At 42.0% G+C, this 20,112-nt stretch overlaps 1 protein-coding gene across 1 annotated transcript in view; it reads left to right on the forward strand.

Moving 5' to 3' along the window:
* The window catches only part of fras1 (Fraser extracellular matrix complex subunit 1), a 306,477-nt gene that overhangs the window by 271,717 nt on the left and 14,648 nt on the right, over nt 1-20,112 (forward strand). Inside the window, exons 51-63 of the mRNA XM_029718140.1 lie at nt 431-775; nt 1,056-1,216; nt 1,811-1,955; nt 2,208-2,413; nt 2,578-2,734; nt 3,001-3,201; nt 3,458-3,645; nt 3,904-4,179; nt 6,392-6,624; nt 12,219-12,379; nt 12,814-13,028; nt 17,172-17,322; nt 17,688-17,795. Of these exons, the coding sequence (XP_029574000.1) occupies nt 431-775; nt 1,056-1,216; nt 1,811-1,955; nt 2,208-2,413; nt 2,578-2,734; nt 3,001-3,201; nt 3,458-3,645; nt 3,904-4,179; nt 6,392-6,624; nt 12,219-12,379; nt 12,814-13,028; nt 17,172-17,322; nt 17,688-17,795 (2,547 nt within the window). The remainder of the gene's footprint in view (nt 1-430; nt 776-1,055; nt 1,217-1,810; nt 1,956-2,207; nt 2,414-2,577; nt 2,735-3,000; nt 3,202-3,457; nt 3,646-3,903; nt 4,180-6,391; nt 6,625-12,218; nt 12,380-12,813; nt 13,029-17,171; nt 17,323-17,687; nt 17,796-20,112) is intronic.

Genomic DNA, 20,112 nt, shown 5'->3' on the forward strand with positions numbered 1-20,112 from the left:
CAGTAACCAGCAGGTAGCCTAGTGGTTAGAGCGTTGGGCCAGTAACCAGCTGGTAGCCTAGTGGTTAGAGCGTTGGGTCAGTAACCAGCAGGTAGACTAGTGGTTAGAGTGGTGGACTAGTAACCAGCAGGTAGACTAGTGGTTAGAGCATTGGGTCAGTAACCAGCAGGGAACCTAGTGGTTAGAGCGTTTGGGTCAGTAACCGGAAGGTTGCTAGTTCGAATCCCTGAGCTGACAAGGTAAAAATCTGTTGATCTGCCCCTGAACACCCGAAGATGTAGATGTGGATTAAGGCAGCCCCTCGCACCGCTCTGATTCAGAAGGGTTGGGTTAAATGCAGAAGACACATTTCAGTTCAATGCATTCAGTTGTACAACTGACTAGGCATCACCCTTTCTGAACAGTCTTCCCTCCATCTCTCTCCCTCCAGGTGACACCAGCAGTACGGTCTCAGCTCTCTGTTACACGGTCCCTAAGTCAGCTAAGGGTAGCAGTCTACACGGCCTGGAGTCTGGGTCTGACTATAAGAGTCGAGGTATGACCGTTGACAGCAGGGTCATCTTCGGCCCCGGCGTCTCCATGTCCACCTGCGACGTCAAGCTCATCGACGACAGCGAATACGAACTCTCCGAGGAGTTTGAGCTCCACCTATCGGACGCCTCGGCTAACACCCGCATGGGTGATGTCAGCGTGGCGAAGGTGTTTATCGACGGGCCAAATGATGCGTTGACGGTATCCCTGGGCAACGCTACATTTACATTCAGCGAGGACGCCGGTGAGAGCTCGTAATGCATTATATAGGCTCACAGCAAGTTATAAAGGCTAATAAGCAGTTATTAAGCGGTAGTTAAAGTGTGACTGAGGATAGTTGTATATCTGGTGACTTTACAACCTACGACCTCAGATTTGGGGCTATGCTAGAGTTAAATTGTCGCATTTCTACGTTCAATTCTTCAACAATCAATAGATATACTGTAGATCATCGCTTGAATGAACCATTGGAGAACAGGAAGTATTACAGAGTATAACTCTAACCTCTGACCCTTGATCTCCAGGCACCATAGAGATCCCAGTGCTGCGTCAGGGCAGTGACCTGTCGTCAGTGACCTCTGTGTGGTGCGCCACGCGCCCCTCTGACCCCCCCTCCGCCACCCCCGGGGTCGACTACATCCCCTCCTCCAGGAAGGTGGAGTTCAAAGCCGGAAAGACTGTGGAGGTAAAGAAGATTTAACATTTTTAATTGTTTTATTGTCTCAAATACCAATGTCAGCGATGTAATAATTTTTAAAAAAGATTTTAGTCGTGTGTTGCTTTTTGTATTGAGAGTAGGAATTTAGTGTCTTGGTCCATCTCTTTCCTCTTTCTCACTCTCTCTCTCTCTCTCTCTCTCTCTCTCACTCTCTCTCTCTCTCGCTCTGTCTCTCTCTCTGTCTCTCTCTATCTCTTACTCTCTCTGTCTCTCTCGCTCTCTCTCATACTCTCTCTGTCTCTCTCTCTGTCTCTCTCTCTGTCTCTCTCTGTCTCTCTGTGTGTCGCTCTGTCTGTCTCTCTCTCTCTCTGTCTCTCTCTGTCTCTCTCTCTCTCTGTCTCTCTCTCTCTGTCTCTCTGTCTCTCTCTGTCTCTCTCTCTCTGTCTCTCTCTCTCTGTCTCTCTCTCTCTGTCTCTCTCTCTCTGTCTCTCTGTCCTCTGTCTCTCTCTCTCTCTGTCTCTCTCTGTCTCTGTCTCTCTCTCTCTCTGTCTCTCTCTGTCTCTCTCTCTCTCTCTCTCTCTCTCTCTCTCTCTCTCTCTCTCTCTCTCTCTCTCGCCCCAGACGTGCAGTCTGACCATCATGGATGACATCCAGAACCCGGCCATGGAGGGGGCTGAGTCCTTTGTAGTGTTCCTCTCCTCCCCTCAGGGGGCTGTCCTTCTGGAACCTTTTCAAGCCTCCGTGGTCATCACTGATACCTTGGACCGTACGTACACCCCTACACACACACACACACACACCTTTCTTCTAGAGCAGAGGGTTTTCTAACCTGTGTTGCCCAGCAACCAACGCACAGGCAAACCAGCGACCCAGGGACTACTTTATGTTAGCAATGACTAAATAAAAGTCACATCTAGATCAGTCTCCTGGAAGAAGTTGAACTCCTTCTGAAATTGTAAGTTTTATTGTACAGTACTTCATAATCCCTACTCATTTACCCACAATTCCCTCCTCCCAGTTCCCAGCATGCAGTTTGAGAAGATGGCGTACAAGGTGACGGAGAAGGAGGGCGTACTGGACATCCCCATCGTTAGAACGGGAGACCTGACGGTCAAGTCCTCTGTCCTCTGCTTCACACGCACCATGTCTGCCATGGTCATGGACGACTTTGAAGAGAGGAGGAACGCAGACGACTCACGTATCGCCTTCCTCAAGGGAGAGAAGGTAGGTTCTTTATCAAGTCCACAGAGATTCTTCACAGGAATGGTGTTCTAGTAGTTGGTACATATAGTGCTGTGTTAAAATGGGATAAAAACCTCTGTATAGAGCCCTACCAGACCAATACAGTTGGCTTTGATGTTATGCTGATGATGATGATGATGGTCCAGGTAAAGAACTGCACAGTGCACATCAACGACGACTCTGTGTTCGAGCCTGAGGAGGAGTTCCAGGTGCATCTTGGGACGCCGCTTGGGGACCACAGGAGCGGTGCCATGGTGGGAGTTAGTGACATGGTCACGGTAACCATCACTAACGATGAGGACGGTAAGAAACGCACAGGTTTCCCTCATCTCAGTGCTTCTCTTTTTTTAGTAGGCTTTATACATATGAATAGAGTTGCAGACTGGCTGTTGATAGTTTGTATTGTATGTAATGTATTGTATAAGGTAATGACACTGTAAGACATTACAAACAGAAATTGCAAACAGGGCATATTTTTACATAGAAAAAAGCCCAGTCATTGTAAAAATGTATTGTGTTTAATTTGACATGTTCATTATAAAGCGAACATTGATATTGTACCACCCCAGCCCCCACCATAAAGTTTGAGCAGACGTCGTACCAGGTGCGGGAGCCTCCCGGGCCAGACGGCATCGAGGTGCTTAACATCAAGGTGGTCAGGACAGGAGACCAGGACCGTACTTCCAAGGTCCGCTGCAGCACCCGGGACGGATCAGCCCAGTCCGGAGTGGACTACAACCCCAAGAGCAGAGTGCTTAAGTTCACCCCTGGTCAGTAAGACTTTATGAGGAAGGGGCATTATGGGTAGTGTTATACATCTGTCTCCATGAACCTCAGAGCCAATCACACTGCTCTTTAGTGATTGTTTAGACTTGGTGCTGTGCATTTTTATTCACCAGTTTCAGAAGGGATTTTGACAGGAAATGGAATATGTTTTTATATTATAGTATGTTACATCACATGTCGATGATACAGCATAAGTAAACATGACTCAACTTTTTTGTTGTTGTTGATCTTACCATGAAGGCATGGACCACATCTTGTTCAAAGTGGAGATTCTGTCCAATGAGGACAGGGAGTGGCACGAGTCCTTCTCGTTGGTCCTCGGCCCTGATGACCCAGTGGAGGCGGTGCTTGGAGAGATCACCACGGCAACAGTCACCATCCTGGACCAGGAAGCTGCGGGGAGTCTCATCCTTCCGGCCACGCCTATTGTAAGGAGCATCGCTCACATTCAAATTGAAATGGAATTGGTATAGTATTATGCTTATTACAAAATCATTCAGGTAAAATTACCTCATGTAAATTGTAAATTGAAATTGTAAATGCGTTCTTCAAAGATTGTAGCATGGTTTCTGAGATGAATCCTATCTTGAGATTGACATTTATTGATTCTGTCAGTGCTCTCTGACAGGTGACTGTCTTTCATCAAAATGGAACTATGAACTTTAACCTGACTTTAACTCCCCCAGGTGGTATCTCTGTCAGACTACGATAACGTGGCTGAGGTGTCCAGGGAGGGCAGTAAGAAGCAGCCGTCGCCTGGTTACCCCCTGGTGTGTGTGACGCCCTGTGACCCCCACTACCCCAAATACTCTGTAATGAGGGAGCGCTGCAACGAGGCAGGCATCAACCAGACCTCTGTTCACTTCTCCTGGGAGGTGGCTGCCCCTACAGACACCAACGGGGCCAGGTCACCGTTCGAGACCGTCACTGATACCACACCATACACTGGTGTTAACCATATGGTGAGTAGTAGTAGTAGCAGTAGTAGCAGTAGTAGTAGTAGTAGTAGTAGTAGTAGTAGTAGTACTAGTAGTAGTAGTGGTAGTAGCAGTACTAGTAGCAGTAGTGGTAGTAGTAGTGGTAGTAGCAGTACTAGTAGCAGTAGTGGTAGTAGTAGTGGTAGTAGCAGTACTAGTAGCAGTAGTGGTAGTAGTAGTAGTAGTAGTAGTAGTACTAGTAGTAGTAGTGGTAGTAGCAGTACTAGTAGCAGTAGTAGTAGTAGTAGTAGTACTAGTAGTAGTAGTGGTAGTAGCAGTACTAGTAGCAGTAGTAGTAGTAGTAGTGGTAGTAGCAGTAGTGGTAGCAGTAGTAGTAGTAGTACTAGTAGTAGTAGTGGTAGTAGCAGTACTAGTAGCAGTAGTGGTAGTAGTAGTGGTAGTAGCAGTACTAGTAGCAGTAGTGGTAGTAGTAGTGGTAGTAGCAGTACTAGTAGCAGTAGTGGTAGTAGTAGTAGTAGTAGCAAATAAAATAAAATAAAAGTTTATTTGTCACGTGCGCCTAATTCACTGTATTCACTGTAAGGTGTACAGTGAAATGCTTATTTACAGGCTCTAACCAATAGTGCAAAAAAGGTTTTAGGTGAACAATAGGTAGGCAAAGAAATAAAAACACCAGTAAGTAGACAGTGAAAAATGACAATGGCGAGGCTATATACAGTAGAGAGGCTATATACAGTAGAGAGGCTATATACAGTAGAGAGGCTATGACAGTAGAGAGGCTATGACAGTAGAGAGGCTATATACAGTAGAGAGGCTATATACAGTAGAGAGGTTATATACAGTAGAGAGGTTATATACAGTAGAGAGGCTATATACAGTAGAGAGGCTATATACAGTAGATAGGATATATACAGTAGAGAGGCTATATACAGTAGTGAGGATATATACAGTAGAGAGGCTATATACAGTAGAGAGGCTATATACAGTAGAGAGGCTATATACAGTAGAGAGGCTATAAAAGTAGCGAGGCTACATACAGACACAGGTTATTCGGGCTGATTGAGGTAGTATGTACATGTAGTAGTAGTAGTAAAGGTAGTAACAGTAGTAAAGGTAGTAGCAGTGGTAGTAGTAGTAGTAGTAGTAGTAGTAGTAGTATCATTAGTAGTAGTGGTATCATTAGCAGTAGTAGTAATAGTAGTAGTAATATTAGTATTGGTAGTAGTATTCGGCGTAGTAGTAGTAGTAGTATTGGTAGTAGTCGTAGGTGTAGTAGTAGCAGTAATAGTATTGGTAGTAGTATTGGTAGTAGTAGAAGTAGCAGGATTAGCAGTAGTAGCAGCAGTAGTCGTCGTCGTAGTCGCAGTAGTAGTAGTTGTAGTAGTATTGGTAGCAGTAGTAGTATTGGTAGTAGTAGTTGTCGAAGTAGTAGTAGTAGTAGTAGTATTGGTAGTAGTAGTAGTCGCGGCAGTAGTAGTTGTAGTATTGGTAGTAGTAGTTGTCGTAGAATTAGTAGTAGTAGTAGTAGTCATAGTAGTAGTAGTAGTAGTAGCAGTAGTAGTCGTGGTTGTAGTAGTGGTGGTAGTAGTAGTAGTATAAGTATTATTAGCATATTAACCATAAAGTGAGTAGGGATTGGAAGTTGTGAGTAGAATGTAGAAGTTTTGTTTGTTGTGTGTGTGAAGAGAGAGTTCTGTTTGTTGTGTGTGAAGAGAGAGTTCTGTTTGTTGTGTGTGAAGAGAGAGTTCTGTTTGTTGTGTGTGAAGAGAGAGTTCTGTTTGTTGTGTGTGAAGAGAGAGTTCTGTTTGTTGTGTGTGAAGAGAGAGTTCTGTTTGTTGTGTGTGAAGAGAGAGTTCTGTTTGTTGTGTGTGAAGAGAGAGTTCTGTTTGTTGTGTGTGAAGAGAGAGTTCTGTTTGTTGTGTGTGAAGAGAGGGTTCTGTTTGTTGTGTGTGTGAAGAGAGAGTTCTGTTTGTTGTGTGTGTGAAGAGAGTTATGTTTGTTGTGTGTGTGAAGAGAGAGTTCTGTTTGTTGTGTGTGTGAAGAGAGAGTTCTGTTTGTTGTGTGTGTGAAGAGAGAGTTCTGTTTGTTGTGTGTGAAGAGAGGGTTCTGTTTGTTGTGTGTGTGAAGAGAGAGTTCTGTTTGTTGTGTGTCCCGGGCTTCTGTGTATGAGCTACAGCTGGTGGTTCCACATGCATGATTGATGATGATTGATTGACTGTCTGTATTTAATCAACAGGTCCTGGACAGTATCTATTTCTCTCGGCGGTTCCATGTGCGCTGTGTGGCTCAGGCCCGGGACAAGTCCGGCCATCTTGGAACACCCCTGAGGAGTAACATAGCAACCATCGGCACCGAGTGTTCCATCTGCCACACCCCCGTTACCACGGGAACCGCCCGAGGGTTCCAGGCCCAGTCGTTCATCGCCACGCTGAAGTACCTGGACGTCAAACACAAGAAGCATCCGAACCGGTGAGCAGGGAGGCATTCACACACATAAACATACACACATACACACATACACACAGGCACACATACACACAGGCACACATGTACATACACAAATAGTGATGGGGGAAATCGATACAGTTACATATCTGAATTTTATTTTTGATGGTATATCACCAAATTATTTTGGACAGTATCGCAATATAATGTTTGAGCTAGTAGGCTGTACCTGCAGCATCATCTTGTTTTCTGTACTTTTATTAATCAGACTGTTTATTTACCTGACTATAATAGCAGTAGGACACCTCTATATGGTCTATAATAGTGGAACACCTCCATATGGTCTATAATAGTAGAACACCTCCATATGGTCTATAATAGTTCTAGAACACCTCCATATGGTCTTTAATAGTAGAACACCTCCATATGGTCTATAATAGTTCTAGAACACCTCCATATAGTCTATAATAGTTCTAGAACACATTCATATGGTCTATAATAGTAGAACACCTCCATATGGTCTGTAATAGTTCTAGAACAACTCCATAAGTTATATAATAGTTCTAGAATACCTCCATATGGTCTATAATAGTAGAACACCTCCATTTGGTCTATAATAGTTCTAGAACACCTCCATGTGGTCTAGAATAGTTCTAGAACACCTCCATATGGTCTATAATAGTAGAACAACTCCATTTGGTCTATAATAGTTATAGAACACCTCCGTATGGTCTATAATAGTTCTAGAACATCTCCGTATGGTCTATAATAGTTCTAGAACACCTCCATATGGTCTATAATAGTTATAGAACACCTCCATATGGTCTATAATAGTTCTAGAACACCTCCATTTGGTCTATAATAGTAGATCACCTCCATATGGTCTATAATAGTTATAGAACACCTCCATATGGTTTATAATAGTTCTAGAACACCTCCATATGGTTTATAATAGTTCTAGAACACCTCCATATGGTCTATAATAGTAGAACACCTCCATATGGTCTATAACAGTAGCACACCTTCATATGGTCTGCAATAGTTCTAGAACACCTCCATATGGTCTATAATAGTAGAACAACTCCATTTGGTCTATAATAGTTATAGAACACCTCCGTATGGTCTATAATAGTTCTAGAACATCTCCGTATGGTCTATAATAGTTCTAGAACACCTCCATATGGTCTATAATAGTTATAGAACACCTCCATATGGTCTATAATAGTTCTAGAACACCTCCATTTGGTCTATAATAGTAGATCACCTCCATATGGTCTATAATAGTTATAGAACACCTCCATATGGTTTATAATAGTTCTAGACCACCTCCATATGGTGTATAATAGTTCTAGAACAACTCCATATGTTCTATAATAGTTCTAGAACACCTCCATATGGTTTATAATAGTTCTAGAACACCTCCATATGGTCTATAATAGTTCTAGAACACCTCCATATGGTCTATAATAGTAGAACACCTCCATATGGTCTATAATAATAGAACACCTCCACATGGTCTTTAATAGTTCTAGAACACCTCCATGTGTTCTATAATAGTTCTAGAACATATCCATATGGTCTCTAATAGTTCTAGAACACCTCCATATGGTCTATAATAGTAGAACACCTCCATATGGTCAATAATACTAGCACAACTTCATATGGTCTGTAATAGTTTTAGAACACATCCATATGGTCTATAGTAGTTCTAGAACACCTCCATATGTTCTATAATAGTTCTAGAACACCTCCATATGTTTTATAATAGTTCTAGAACACCTCCATATGGTCAATAATAGTTCTAGAACACCTCCATATGGTCAATAATAGTAGAACACCTCCATATGGTTTATAATAGTTATAAAACACCTCCGTATGGTCTATACTAGTTCTAGAACACCTCCATATGTTCTATAATAGTAGAACACCTCCATTTGGTCTATAATAGTTCTAGAACACCTCCATATGGTCTATAATATTTCTAGAACACCTCCATATGTTCTATAATAGTTCTAGAACACCACCATATGGTCTATAATAGTTCTAGAACACCTCCATTTGGTCTGTAATAGTTCTATATAACCTCCATATGGTCTATAAAAGTTCTAGAACACCTCCATATGTTCTATAATAGTTCTAGAACACCTCCATGTGGTCAATAATAGTAGAACACCTCCATTTGGTCTATAATAGTTATAGAACACCTCCATATGGTCAATAATAGTAGAACACCTCCATATGGTCAAAAATACTAGCACACCTTCATATGGTCTGTAATAGTTCTAGAACACCTCCATATGGTCTATAATAGTTCTAGAACAACTCCATATGTTCCATAATAGTTCTAGAACAACTCCATATGTTCTATAATAGTTCTAGAACACCTCCATATGGTTTATAATAGTTCTAGAACACCTCCATATGGTCTATAATAGTTCAAGAACACCTCCATATGGTCTATAATAGTAGAACACCTCCATATGGTCTTTAATAGTTCTACAACACCTCCATGTGTTCTATAATAGTTCTAGAACACATCAATATGGTCTATAATAGTTCTAGAACACCTCCATATGGTCTATAATAGTTCTAGAACACATCCATATGGTCTCTAATAGTTCTAGAACACCTCCATATGGTCTCTAATAGTTCTAGAACACCTCCATATGGTCTGTAATAGTTCTAGAACACCTCCATATGGTCTGTAATAGTTCTAGAACACCTCAATATGGTCTATAATAGTAGAACACCTCCATATGGTCAATAATAGTTATAGAACACCTCCATATGGTCAATAATAGTAGCACACCTTCATATGGTGTGCAATAGTTCTAGACCACCTCCATATGGTCTATAATAGTTCTAGAACAACTCCATATGTTCTATAATAGTTCTAGAACACCTCCATATGGTTTATAATAGTTCTAAAACACCTCCATATGGTCTATAATAGTTCTAGAACACCTCCATATGGTCTATAATAGTAGAACATCTCCATATGGTCTATAATAGTAGAACACCTCCACATAGTCTTTAATTGTTCTAGAACACCTCCATGTGGTCTTTAATAGTTCTAGAACACCTCCATATGGTCTATAATAGTTCTAGAACACATCCATATGGTCTCTAATAGTTCTAGAACACCTCCATATGGTCTCTAATAGTTCTAGAACACCTCCATATGGTCTCTAATAGTTCTAGAACACCTCCATATGGTCTGTAATAGTTCTAGAACACCTCAATATGGTCTATAATAGTAGAACACCTCCATATGGTCAATAATAGTTAGAGAACACCTCCATATGGTCAATAATAGTAGCACACCTTCATATGGTCTGCAATAGTTCTAGACCACCTCCATATGGTCTATAATAGTTCTAGAACAACTCCATATGTTCTATAATAGTTCTAGAACACCTCCATATGGTTTATAATAGTTCTAGAACACCTCCATATGGTCTATAATAGTTCTAGAACACCTCCATATGGTCTATAATAGTAGAACATCTCCATATGGTCTATAATAGTAGAACACCTCCACATGGTCTTTAATAGTTCTAGAACACCTCCATATGGTCTCTAATAGTTCTAGAACTCCTCCATATGGTCTATAATAGTAGAACACCTCCATATGGTCTATAATTGTTCTAGAACACCTCCATATGGTCTATTATAGTTATAGAACACCTCCATATGTTTTATAATAGGTCTAGAACACCTCCATATGGTCTATAACAGTAGAACACCTCCATGTGTTTTATAATAGTTATAGAACACATCCATATGTTTTATAATAGGTCTAGAACACCTCCATATGGTCTATAATAGTAGAACACCTCCATGTGTTTTATAATAGTTCTAGAACACCTCCAAATGGTCTATAATAGTTCTAGAACACCTCCGTGTGTTTTATAATAGTTCTAGAACACCTCCATATGTTCTATAATAGTAGAACACCTCCATATGGTCTATAATAGTTCTAGAACACCTCCATGTGTTTTATAATAGTTCTAGAACACCTCCATATGTTCTATAATAGTAGAACACCTCCATATGTTCTATAATAGTTATAGAACACCTCCATATGTTCTATAATAGTTATAGAACACCTCCATATGGTCTATAATAGTAGAACACCTCCATATGTTCTATAATAGTTATAGAACACCTCCATATGTTCTATAATAGTAGAAAACCTCCATATGGTCTTTAATAGTTCTAGAACACCTCCATATGGTCTATAATAGTAGAACACCTCCATTTGGTCTATAATAGTTCTAGAACACTTCCATATGGTCTATAATAGTTATAGAACACCTCCTAATGGTCTATACTAGTTCTAGAACATCTCCGTATGGTCTATACTAGTTCTAGAACACCTCCATATGGTCTATAATAGTTCTAGAACACCTCCATATGGTCTATAATAGTTATAGAACACCTCCGTATGGTCAATAATAGTAGCACACCTTCATATGGTCTGCAATAGTTCTAGAACACCTCCATATGGTCTATAATAGTAGAACACCTCCATATGGTCTATAATAGTTCTAGAACACCTCCATGTGGTCTATAATAGTTATAGAACACCTTCATATGGTCTATAATAGTTCTAGAACACCTCCATATGGTCTATAATAGTAGAACACCTCCATATGGTCAATAATAGTAGCACACCTTCATATGGTCTGTAATAGTTCTAGAACACCTCCATATGGTCTATAATAGTTCTAGAACAACTCCATATGTTCTATAATAGTTCTAGAACAACTCCATATGTTCTATAATAGTTCTAGAACACCTCCATATGGTTTATAATAGTTCTAGAACCGCTCCATATGGTCTTTAATAGTTCTAGAACACCTCCATGTGTTCTATAATAGTTCTAGAACACCTCCATGTGTTCTATAATAGTTCTAGAACACATCCATATGGTCTATAATAGTTCTAGAACACCTCCATATGGTCTATAATAGTTCTAGAACACATCCATATGGTCTCTAATAGTTCTAGAACACCTCCATATAGTCTATAATAGTAGAACACCTCCATATGGTCTATAATTGTTCTAGAACACCTCCATATGGCCTATTATAGTTATAGAACACCTCCATATGTTTTATAATAGGTCTAGAACACCTCCATATGGTCAATAATAGTAGAACACCTCCATGTGTTTTATAATAGTTATAGAACACCTCCAAATGGTCTATAATAGTTCTAGAACACCTCCATGTGTTTTATAATAGGTCTAGAACACCTCCATATGGTCTATAATAGTAGAACACCTCCATGTGTTTTATAATAGTTCTAGAACACCTCCAAATGGTCTATAATAGTTCTAGAACACCTCCATGTGTTTTATAATAGTTCTAGAACACCTCCATATGGTCTATAATAGTTCTAGAACACCTCCATGTGTTTTATAATAGTTCTAGAACACCTCCATATGTTCTATAATAGTTATAGAACACCTCCATATGGTCTATAATAGTAGAACACCTCCATATGTTCTATAATCGTTATAGAACACCTCCATATGTTCTATAATAGTAGAACACCTCCATATGTTCTATAATAGTAGAACACTAACCTTATGTTGTCTTTTTCTTTTGCAGTATCCACATCTCTGTGCAGATCCCCCACCAGGACGGTATGCTGCCCATAGTGTCCAGCATGCCCCTCCACAACCTGCACTTCCTGCTGTCAGAGTCCATCTACAGACAACAGCACATCTGTTCAAACCTGGTCACTCTCAAAGACCTGCAGGGTGTCTCCGGTAAGGACACACGCAGACGCTCTAAAGTGTGTTACATCACACACATGCACACACATATACACACGCATACACACACTCTTACAACAAATTATAAACACCCTTCCTCTAACAGAGTGTTTGACGTGTCCTTTCTGTGTGTGTCTGTCCTCTCTGTGTGTGTCTGTCCTCTCTGTGTGTGTCTGTCCTCTCTGTGTGTGTCTGTCCTCTCTGTGTGTCTCTGTCCTCTCTGTGTGTCTCTGTCCTCTCTGTGTGTCTCTGTCCTCTCTCTCTGTGTGTCTCTGTCCTCTCTCTCTGTGTGTCTCTGTCCTCTCTCTCTGTGTGTCTCTGTCCTCTCTGTGTGTCTCTGTCCTCTCTGTGTGTCTCTGTCCTCTCTCTCTGTGTGTCTCTGTCCTCTCTCTCTGTGTGTCTCTGTCCTCTCTCTGTATGTGTTTCAGAGACAGGTTTCCTGGATGATGTCCAGTATGACAGTATCTCTCTGGGTCCGGGTTATGACAGACCCTATCAGTTCAACCCCAGTGTCAGAGAGGCTAAGAGCATCCAGCTGTACAAACACCTCAACCTGAAGAGCTGTATCTGGACCTTCGATGCCTACTACGACATGACGGAACTCATAGACGTCTGTGGAGGCTCAGTCACTGCTGACTTCCAGGTATGAGACTCCCCGTAGTTCAGATATCATATCCTCTCTAGTGGGTTATCGATGTCACTGCTGACTTCCAGGTATGAGCTCCCGAGTGGCACAGCGGTCTAAGGCACTGCATCTCAGTGATAGAGCCTTCACTACAGACCCTGGTTTGATTCCAGGCTGTATCACAACCGGCTGTGATTGGGAGTCCCATAGGACGCCCAGCGTCATCCCGGGTTTGGCTGGTCTAGGCCGTCATTGTAAATAAGACAGTATCATCAGGTCCACAGAGTTATCAGGTCCACAGAGTCATCAGTTCCACAGAGTCATCAGTTCCACAGTGTCATCAGGTCCACAGAGTCATCAGGTCCACAGAGTCATCAGGTCCACAGTGTTATTAGGTCCACAGAGTCATCAGGTCCACAGTGTCATCAGGTCCACAGTGTCATCAGGTCCACAGAGTCATCAGGTCCACGGAGTCATCAGGTCCACAGAGTCATCAGGTCCACAGAGTCATCAGGTACACAGAGTTATCAGTTCCACAGTGTCATTAGGTCCACAGTATCATCAGGTCCACAGTGTCATCAGGTCCACAGAGTCATTAGGTCCACAGTGTTATTAGGTCCACAGTGTTATTAGGTCCACAGTGTTACAGTGTTATCAGGTCCACAGTGTCATCAGGTCCACAGTGTCATCAGGTCCACAGTGTTATCAGGTCCACAGAGTCATCAGTTCCACAGTGTTATCAGGTCCACAGAGTCATCAGTTCCACAGTGTTATCAGGTCCACAGAGTCATCAGGTCCACAGAGTCATCAGTTCCACAGTGTTATCAGGTCCACAGAGTCATCAGTTCCACAGTGTTATTAGGTCCACAGTGTCATCAGGTCCACAGAGTCATTAGGTCCACAGTATCATCAGGTCCACAGAGTCATCAGGTCCACAGAGTCATCAGTTCCACAGGGTTATTAGGTCCACAGTATCATCAGGTCCACAGTGTCATCAGGTCCACAGAGTCATCAGGTCCACAGAGTCATCAGGTCCAGAGTCATCAGGTCCAGAGTCATCAGGTCCAGAGTCATCAGGTCCACAGAGTCATCAGGTCCACAGTGTCATCAGGTCCACAGTGTCATCAGGTCCACAGAGTCATCAGGTCCACAGAGTCATCAGGTCCACAGAGTTATCAGGTCCACAGAGTTATCAGGTCCACAGAGTTATCAGGTCCACAGAGTCATCAGGTCCACAGAGTCATCAGGTCCACAGAGTCATCAGGTCCACAGAGTCATTAGGTCCACAGTGTTATTAGGTCCACAGAGTCATCAGGTCCACAGTATCATCAGGTCCACAGTGTCATCAGGTCCACAGAGTCATTAGGTCCACAGTGTTATTAGGTCCACAGTGTTATTAGGTCCACAGTGTTACAGTGTTATCAGGTCCACAGTGTCATCAGGTCCACAGTGTCATCAGGTCCACAGAGTCATCAATTCCACAGTGTTATCAGGTCCACAGAGTCATCAAGTCCACAGAGTCATCAGTTCCACAGTGTTATCAGGTCCACAGAGTCATCAGTTCCACAGTGTTATTAGGTCCACAGTGTCATCAGGTCCACAGAGTTATCAGGTCCACAGAGTCATCAGGTCCATAGTGTCATTAGGTCCACAGAGTCATCAGGTCCACAGAGTTATCAGGTCCACAGAGTCATCAGGTCCATAGTGTCATTAGGTCCACGGTGTTATCATGTCCACATTCAGTCATGTGATCACAGTCTGTATTGTTAGATTCTGGGTTAAACTTGGAACATTGTTATACTCAGAGGTATAGTATCTGAGGAGTGAAAGAGACTGGGTTTTACATCAGAAGTTAATGGTTATCTGTAGGAGCCTGATGACTTTGGAATGTGTTAGGGGGAGACGGGAGACGGGTAGAGATCTTTAGATTAGGCCTCAAGGGGGTTGAGGTCAGGTCAGATCCCCTTAAGGGAGAAACAATGGTTATTACCCAATCACTTCCTCTTCCTGTTGAACCATAACTTCTATGGGAAACGTGGGACGTGAGCGTCCCACTCTATTCAAAAGCCAGTGGAAGACCGTGGACTCTCGTTAATCTAACCACATTATCCGATTTCAAAAAGGTTTTACAGCGAAAGCAAAACATTAGCTTATGTCAGGAGAGTACCCAGCCAGAAATAATCACACTGCCATTTTCAAAGCAAGCATATATGTCACAAAAAAACCAAACCACAGCTAAATGCAGCACTAACCTTTGATGATCTTCATCAGATGACACTCCTAGGACATTATGTTATACAATACATGCATGTTTTGTTCAATCAAGTTCATATTTATATAAAAAAAACAGCTTTTTACATTAGCATGTGATGTTCAGAACTAGCATACACACCGAAAACTTCCGGTGAATTTTCTAAATTACTCAGCATAAACGTTCACAAAATACATAACAATTATTTTAAGAATTATAGATACAGAACTCCTTTATGCAATCGCAGTGTCAGATTTTAAAATAGCTTTTCGGCAAAAGCACATTTTGCAATATTCTGAGTACATAGCTCGGCCATCACGGCTAGCTATTCAGACACTCGCCAACGTCAAGGCTCAGTAAACTCAGAATTATTATTACAAAAATTGTATTACCTTTGCTGTTCTTAGTCAGAATGCACTCCCAGGACTTCTACTTCAACAACAAATGTTGTTTTGGTTCGAAATAATCCATAGTTATATTCAAATAGCTCCGTTTTGTTCGTGCGTTCAGGTCACTATCCGAGCACATTTCGTGATAAAAAAAATCAAAATGTTACTTTACCGTACTTAGAAGCATGTCAAACGCTGTTTAAAATCAATTTTTATGCGATTTTTCTCGTAAAATAGTGATAATATTCCAACCGGACAACTTTGTATTCATTCAAATAGAGAAAGAAAAACATGGTGGTCTCTCGTGACCGCGCATCTCCAGACAGGCCACTCACAAACAGAACTCCTGAACCTTGTCCAGAGACAGCAGACGCCCCAATCCACTTTCTGGCGCCTTCAGAGAGCCAATGGAAGCCTTAGAACGTGTCAAGTAACAGCAAAGATACTGTAATCTCGATAGAGATAACACAGAAGGAACACAAATTGTCAGACAGGCCACTTCCTGCTTGTAATCTTCTCAGGTTTTTGGCTGCCATATGAGTTCTGTTATACTCACAGACACCATTCAAACAGTTTTAGAAACTTTAGAGTGTTTTCTATCCAAATCTACTAATAATATGCATATTCTCGTTTCTGGGCAAGAGTAGTAACCAGTTTAAATCGGGTACGTTTTTTATCTGGCCGTGAAAATACTGCCCCCTAGCCCCAACAGGTTAACAGATGTAAGGATTGGAGAGAAGTAGAGAGTGTCTAAGTTGGAGTTTAAATAACTTGTGGTGGTGCAAATGTGTGTTGTCTGAATACAGCTGTACTGACCCTTTGGAAAGAATTTAACTTGGCTTTCCTGGTGTCCGTAGAATTAGAACCTAACAGTATTCCTGTAACCATGGCTACTCAAATCAAATCAAACTTAATAATATAGCCGTTCTTACATCAGCTGATATCTCAAAGTGCTGTCCAGAAACCCAGGCTAAAACCCCAAACAGCAAGCAATGCAGGTGTAGAAGCACGGTGGCTAGGAAAAACTCCCTAGAAAACCTAGGAAGAAACCTAGAGAGGAACCAGGCTATGAGGGGTGACCAGTCCTCTTCTGGCTGTGCCGGGTGGAGATTATAACAGAACATGGCCAAGATGTTCAAATGTTCATAAATGACCAGCATGGTCAAATAATAATAATCACAGTAGTTGTCGAGGGTGCAACAAGTCAGCACCTCAAGAGTAAATGTCAGTTGGCTTTTCATAGCCGATCATTCAGAGTATCTCTACCGCTCCTGCTGTCTCTAGAGAGTTGAAAACAGCAGGTCTGGGACAGGTAGCACGTCCGGTGAACAGGTCAGGGTTCTCTTGCAGTTTCCCCGTGACTCATCCTTCCATCCTAACCACAGTATGCAAAACAGTCTAGGACTGACTATAGCTGTTGCCGCTGCGTCACCTTTTTAATCGTGCCATGTTGGGTAACATTATGTCATGTCATGTCACCTTATGTCATCTGATCTCACGTCGTGTCTTATGTTCCCCCAGGTGAGGGACTCGGCCCAGTCGTTCCTGACGGTGCAGGTTCCTCTCTACGTGTCGTATATCTACGTAACGGCTCCCAGGGGCTGGGCCTCTCTGGAACACCACACTGAAATGGAGTTCTCTTTCTTCTACGATACCGTGCTCTGGAGGACAGGTGTGTGTGTGTCTCCTTGGAATTGTTGTTTTTCTATGTAAGTCAATTTAACTGGTATGTTTCTGTGGAACTCCATTTAACTGGTGTGTTCCTGTGGAACTCCATTTAACTGGTGTGTTCCTGTGGAACTCCATTTAACTGGTGTGTTCCTGTGGAACTCCATTTAGCTGGTGTGTTCCTGTGGAACTCCATTTAACTGGTGTGTTCCTGTGGAACTCCATTTAACTGGTGTGTTCCTGTGGAACTCCATTTAACTGGTGTGTTCCTGTGGAACTCCATTTAACTGGTGTGTTCCTGTGGAACTCCATTTAACTGGTGTGTTCCTGTGGAACTCCATTTAACTGGTGTGTTCCTGTGTCCACTAGGCATCCAGACAGACAGCGTTCTGTCAGCCAGACTCCAGATTATCAGGATCTACATAAGAGAAGATGGCCGTCTGGTCATCGAGTTCAAAACACACGCCAAGTTCAGAGGTCAGTCCTCAATGACCTGTATACTACTGTATGACCAGTGTACGGTATCATGTAGCCTTCTGTAAAAGCTAAACTAGAGAAAACGTCTCATATATTTACAGTGCCTTCGGAAAGTATTCAGACACCTTGACTTTTTCCACATTTTGTTACGTTACAACCTTATTCTAAGATGTATTTAATAGTTTTTTCCCCCTCATCAATCTACACACAATACCCCATAATGAGAAAGCAGAAACATTATTGCTCATTTCTAATTACAAAAAAGCTGAAATATTACATTTACATAAGTATACAGACCCTTTACTCAGTTCTTTGTTGAAGCACCTTTGGCAGTGATTACAGCATTGAGTCTTCTTGGATATGACACTACAAGCTTGGCACACCTGTATTTGAGAAGTTTCTCCCATTCTTCTCTGCAGATCCTCTCAAGCTCTGTCAGGTTGGATGCGGAGCGTTGCTGCACAGCTATTGTCAGGTATCTCAAGAGATGTTTGATCGAGTTCAAGTCTGGGCTCTGGCTGGGGGACTGAAGACCATTCAGAGACTTGTTCCGAACCCACTCCTGCGTTGTTTTGGCTGTGTGCTTAGGGTTGTTGTCCTGTTGGAAGGTGAACCTTCGCCTCAGTCTGAGGTCCTGAGCACCCTGGAGCAGGTTTTCATCAAGGATCTCTCTGTACTTTGCTCCGTTCATCTTTCCCTCGATCCTGACTAGTCTCTCAGTCTCTGCCACTGAAAAACACCCCCACAGCATGATGCTGCCACCGCCATGCTTCACCGTAGGGATGGTGCCAGGTTTCCTACAGACGTGACGCTTGGCATTCAGGCCCGCAGAGAATCTTGTTTCTCATGGTCTGAGAGTCTTTAGCTGCTTTTTGGAAAATTCCAAGTCGGCTGTCATGTGCCTTTTACTGATGTCATGACGTTGGCCTGTGGGTAAGGTTTATGACCCCCCCATAAATACCTTCTCCCTTCCCCTCTCTCTCTGACCCTACTGAAGGACCTGAATAGCCTGTGTTAAATATAGAGAGTCTGGGAACATCAAACAAATGGGGAAAAGGAACCATCTTTTGATAATAAAACCAGTTGGAAATATGCTTGATAACGTAATGAGTATGTCAGTTCATTGTTATCTGAGACATTATGATTGATGACAGGACGACATAAACTGTACCTGAGAAAGTATACACCCTCTAGTTATCAGAGTCACATGGAATTGTTATGCAATTGAAATGTTTGATATTGAAATTGTTTGTTAGGAGATTAAATGTAATTTTAGCTTCCAAATGAGAGAATTGGGTTTTCATAAGGAAAGGGCCCTGCCCGATCAGTGGCCAACCCTGTGAAGAGACATGGGGTTATAAACGATGAAACACCTCCTTTCCCCCTCTCCACTATATAAGTCTTTGACGAAAAGATAACCAGTGTGTTCCAGTACGGGAGGTCTGCAGCCTGCGTCAGAAGGACACACATGTTAACTAAACCATATCAAGGACAGAACTAAGCCAACCTCGGCGTGAGCTTTGATGGCGAATGGTATGAACTTTGAGCTTATTCACTACAGAAGTGATACTTCCTAGCCGTTGAGTTAGCGCTGCTAACGTGGGCTAGGAAAGGACGGACGACGGATCCATTCTAACAACCAGACGAAGATACCACCACGTATCCAATTTGCCACCATTGACATTCTTCCACTACAGGAAGATCTGGTGGCCAACCCGGCCAGCATCTACGACCAATCTACCGAAGCGCAGCTCAGAGTAAATATTTATTGCATTTTCCTTTTCCAAATGGGCGGTAATTTAGAATGCATAAGATAATGTATTTACGATAGCATAGCTGCTGTTTCTGTGTTCCTAAGTCTTCCCGCTCTTTCATTCAAGCCCAACCCCCTTTCCTTTGTGTAACCAGCCATGATACAGGTTCCGTCCACCAGGACGTTTTCTGTATGACATCATATGTATTCTGTGTATTTGTAATTCTGTGTGATTAGTTAGGTATTTAGTAAATAAATAATTAAACCCAATTTTGTATTGCTGATTCAACTTGTTAGCCAGCGTTCGTGAAGATAACCAAGAATTTACAACTTTCATTATGAGACTGAAAATAAGATAAGGGTTAATATTGACTGCTATCGATGTAAAATATTACTAAGTATTTTAAGAGTTTATTCGGAAGATAACAGCTCTATAAACGTTCTTCTGTGGTGCCCCGACTTTCTAGTTAATTACATTTACATGATTAGCTTAATCAGGTAATATTAATTACAGAGAAATAATTTTATAAGTTAGCATGTCATATCACTTAATCCGGCATAGCC

This window comes from Salmo trutta, chromosome 27, assembly GCF_901001165.1.
Source record: "Salmo trutta chromosome 27, fSalTru1.1, whole genome shotgun sequence".
Classification (NCBI taxonomy): Eukaryota; Metazoa; Chordata; class Actinopteri; order Salmoniformes; family Salmonidae; genus Salmo; species Salmo trutta.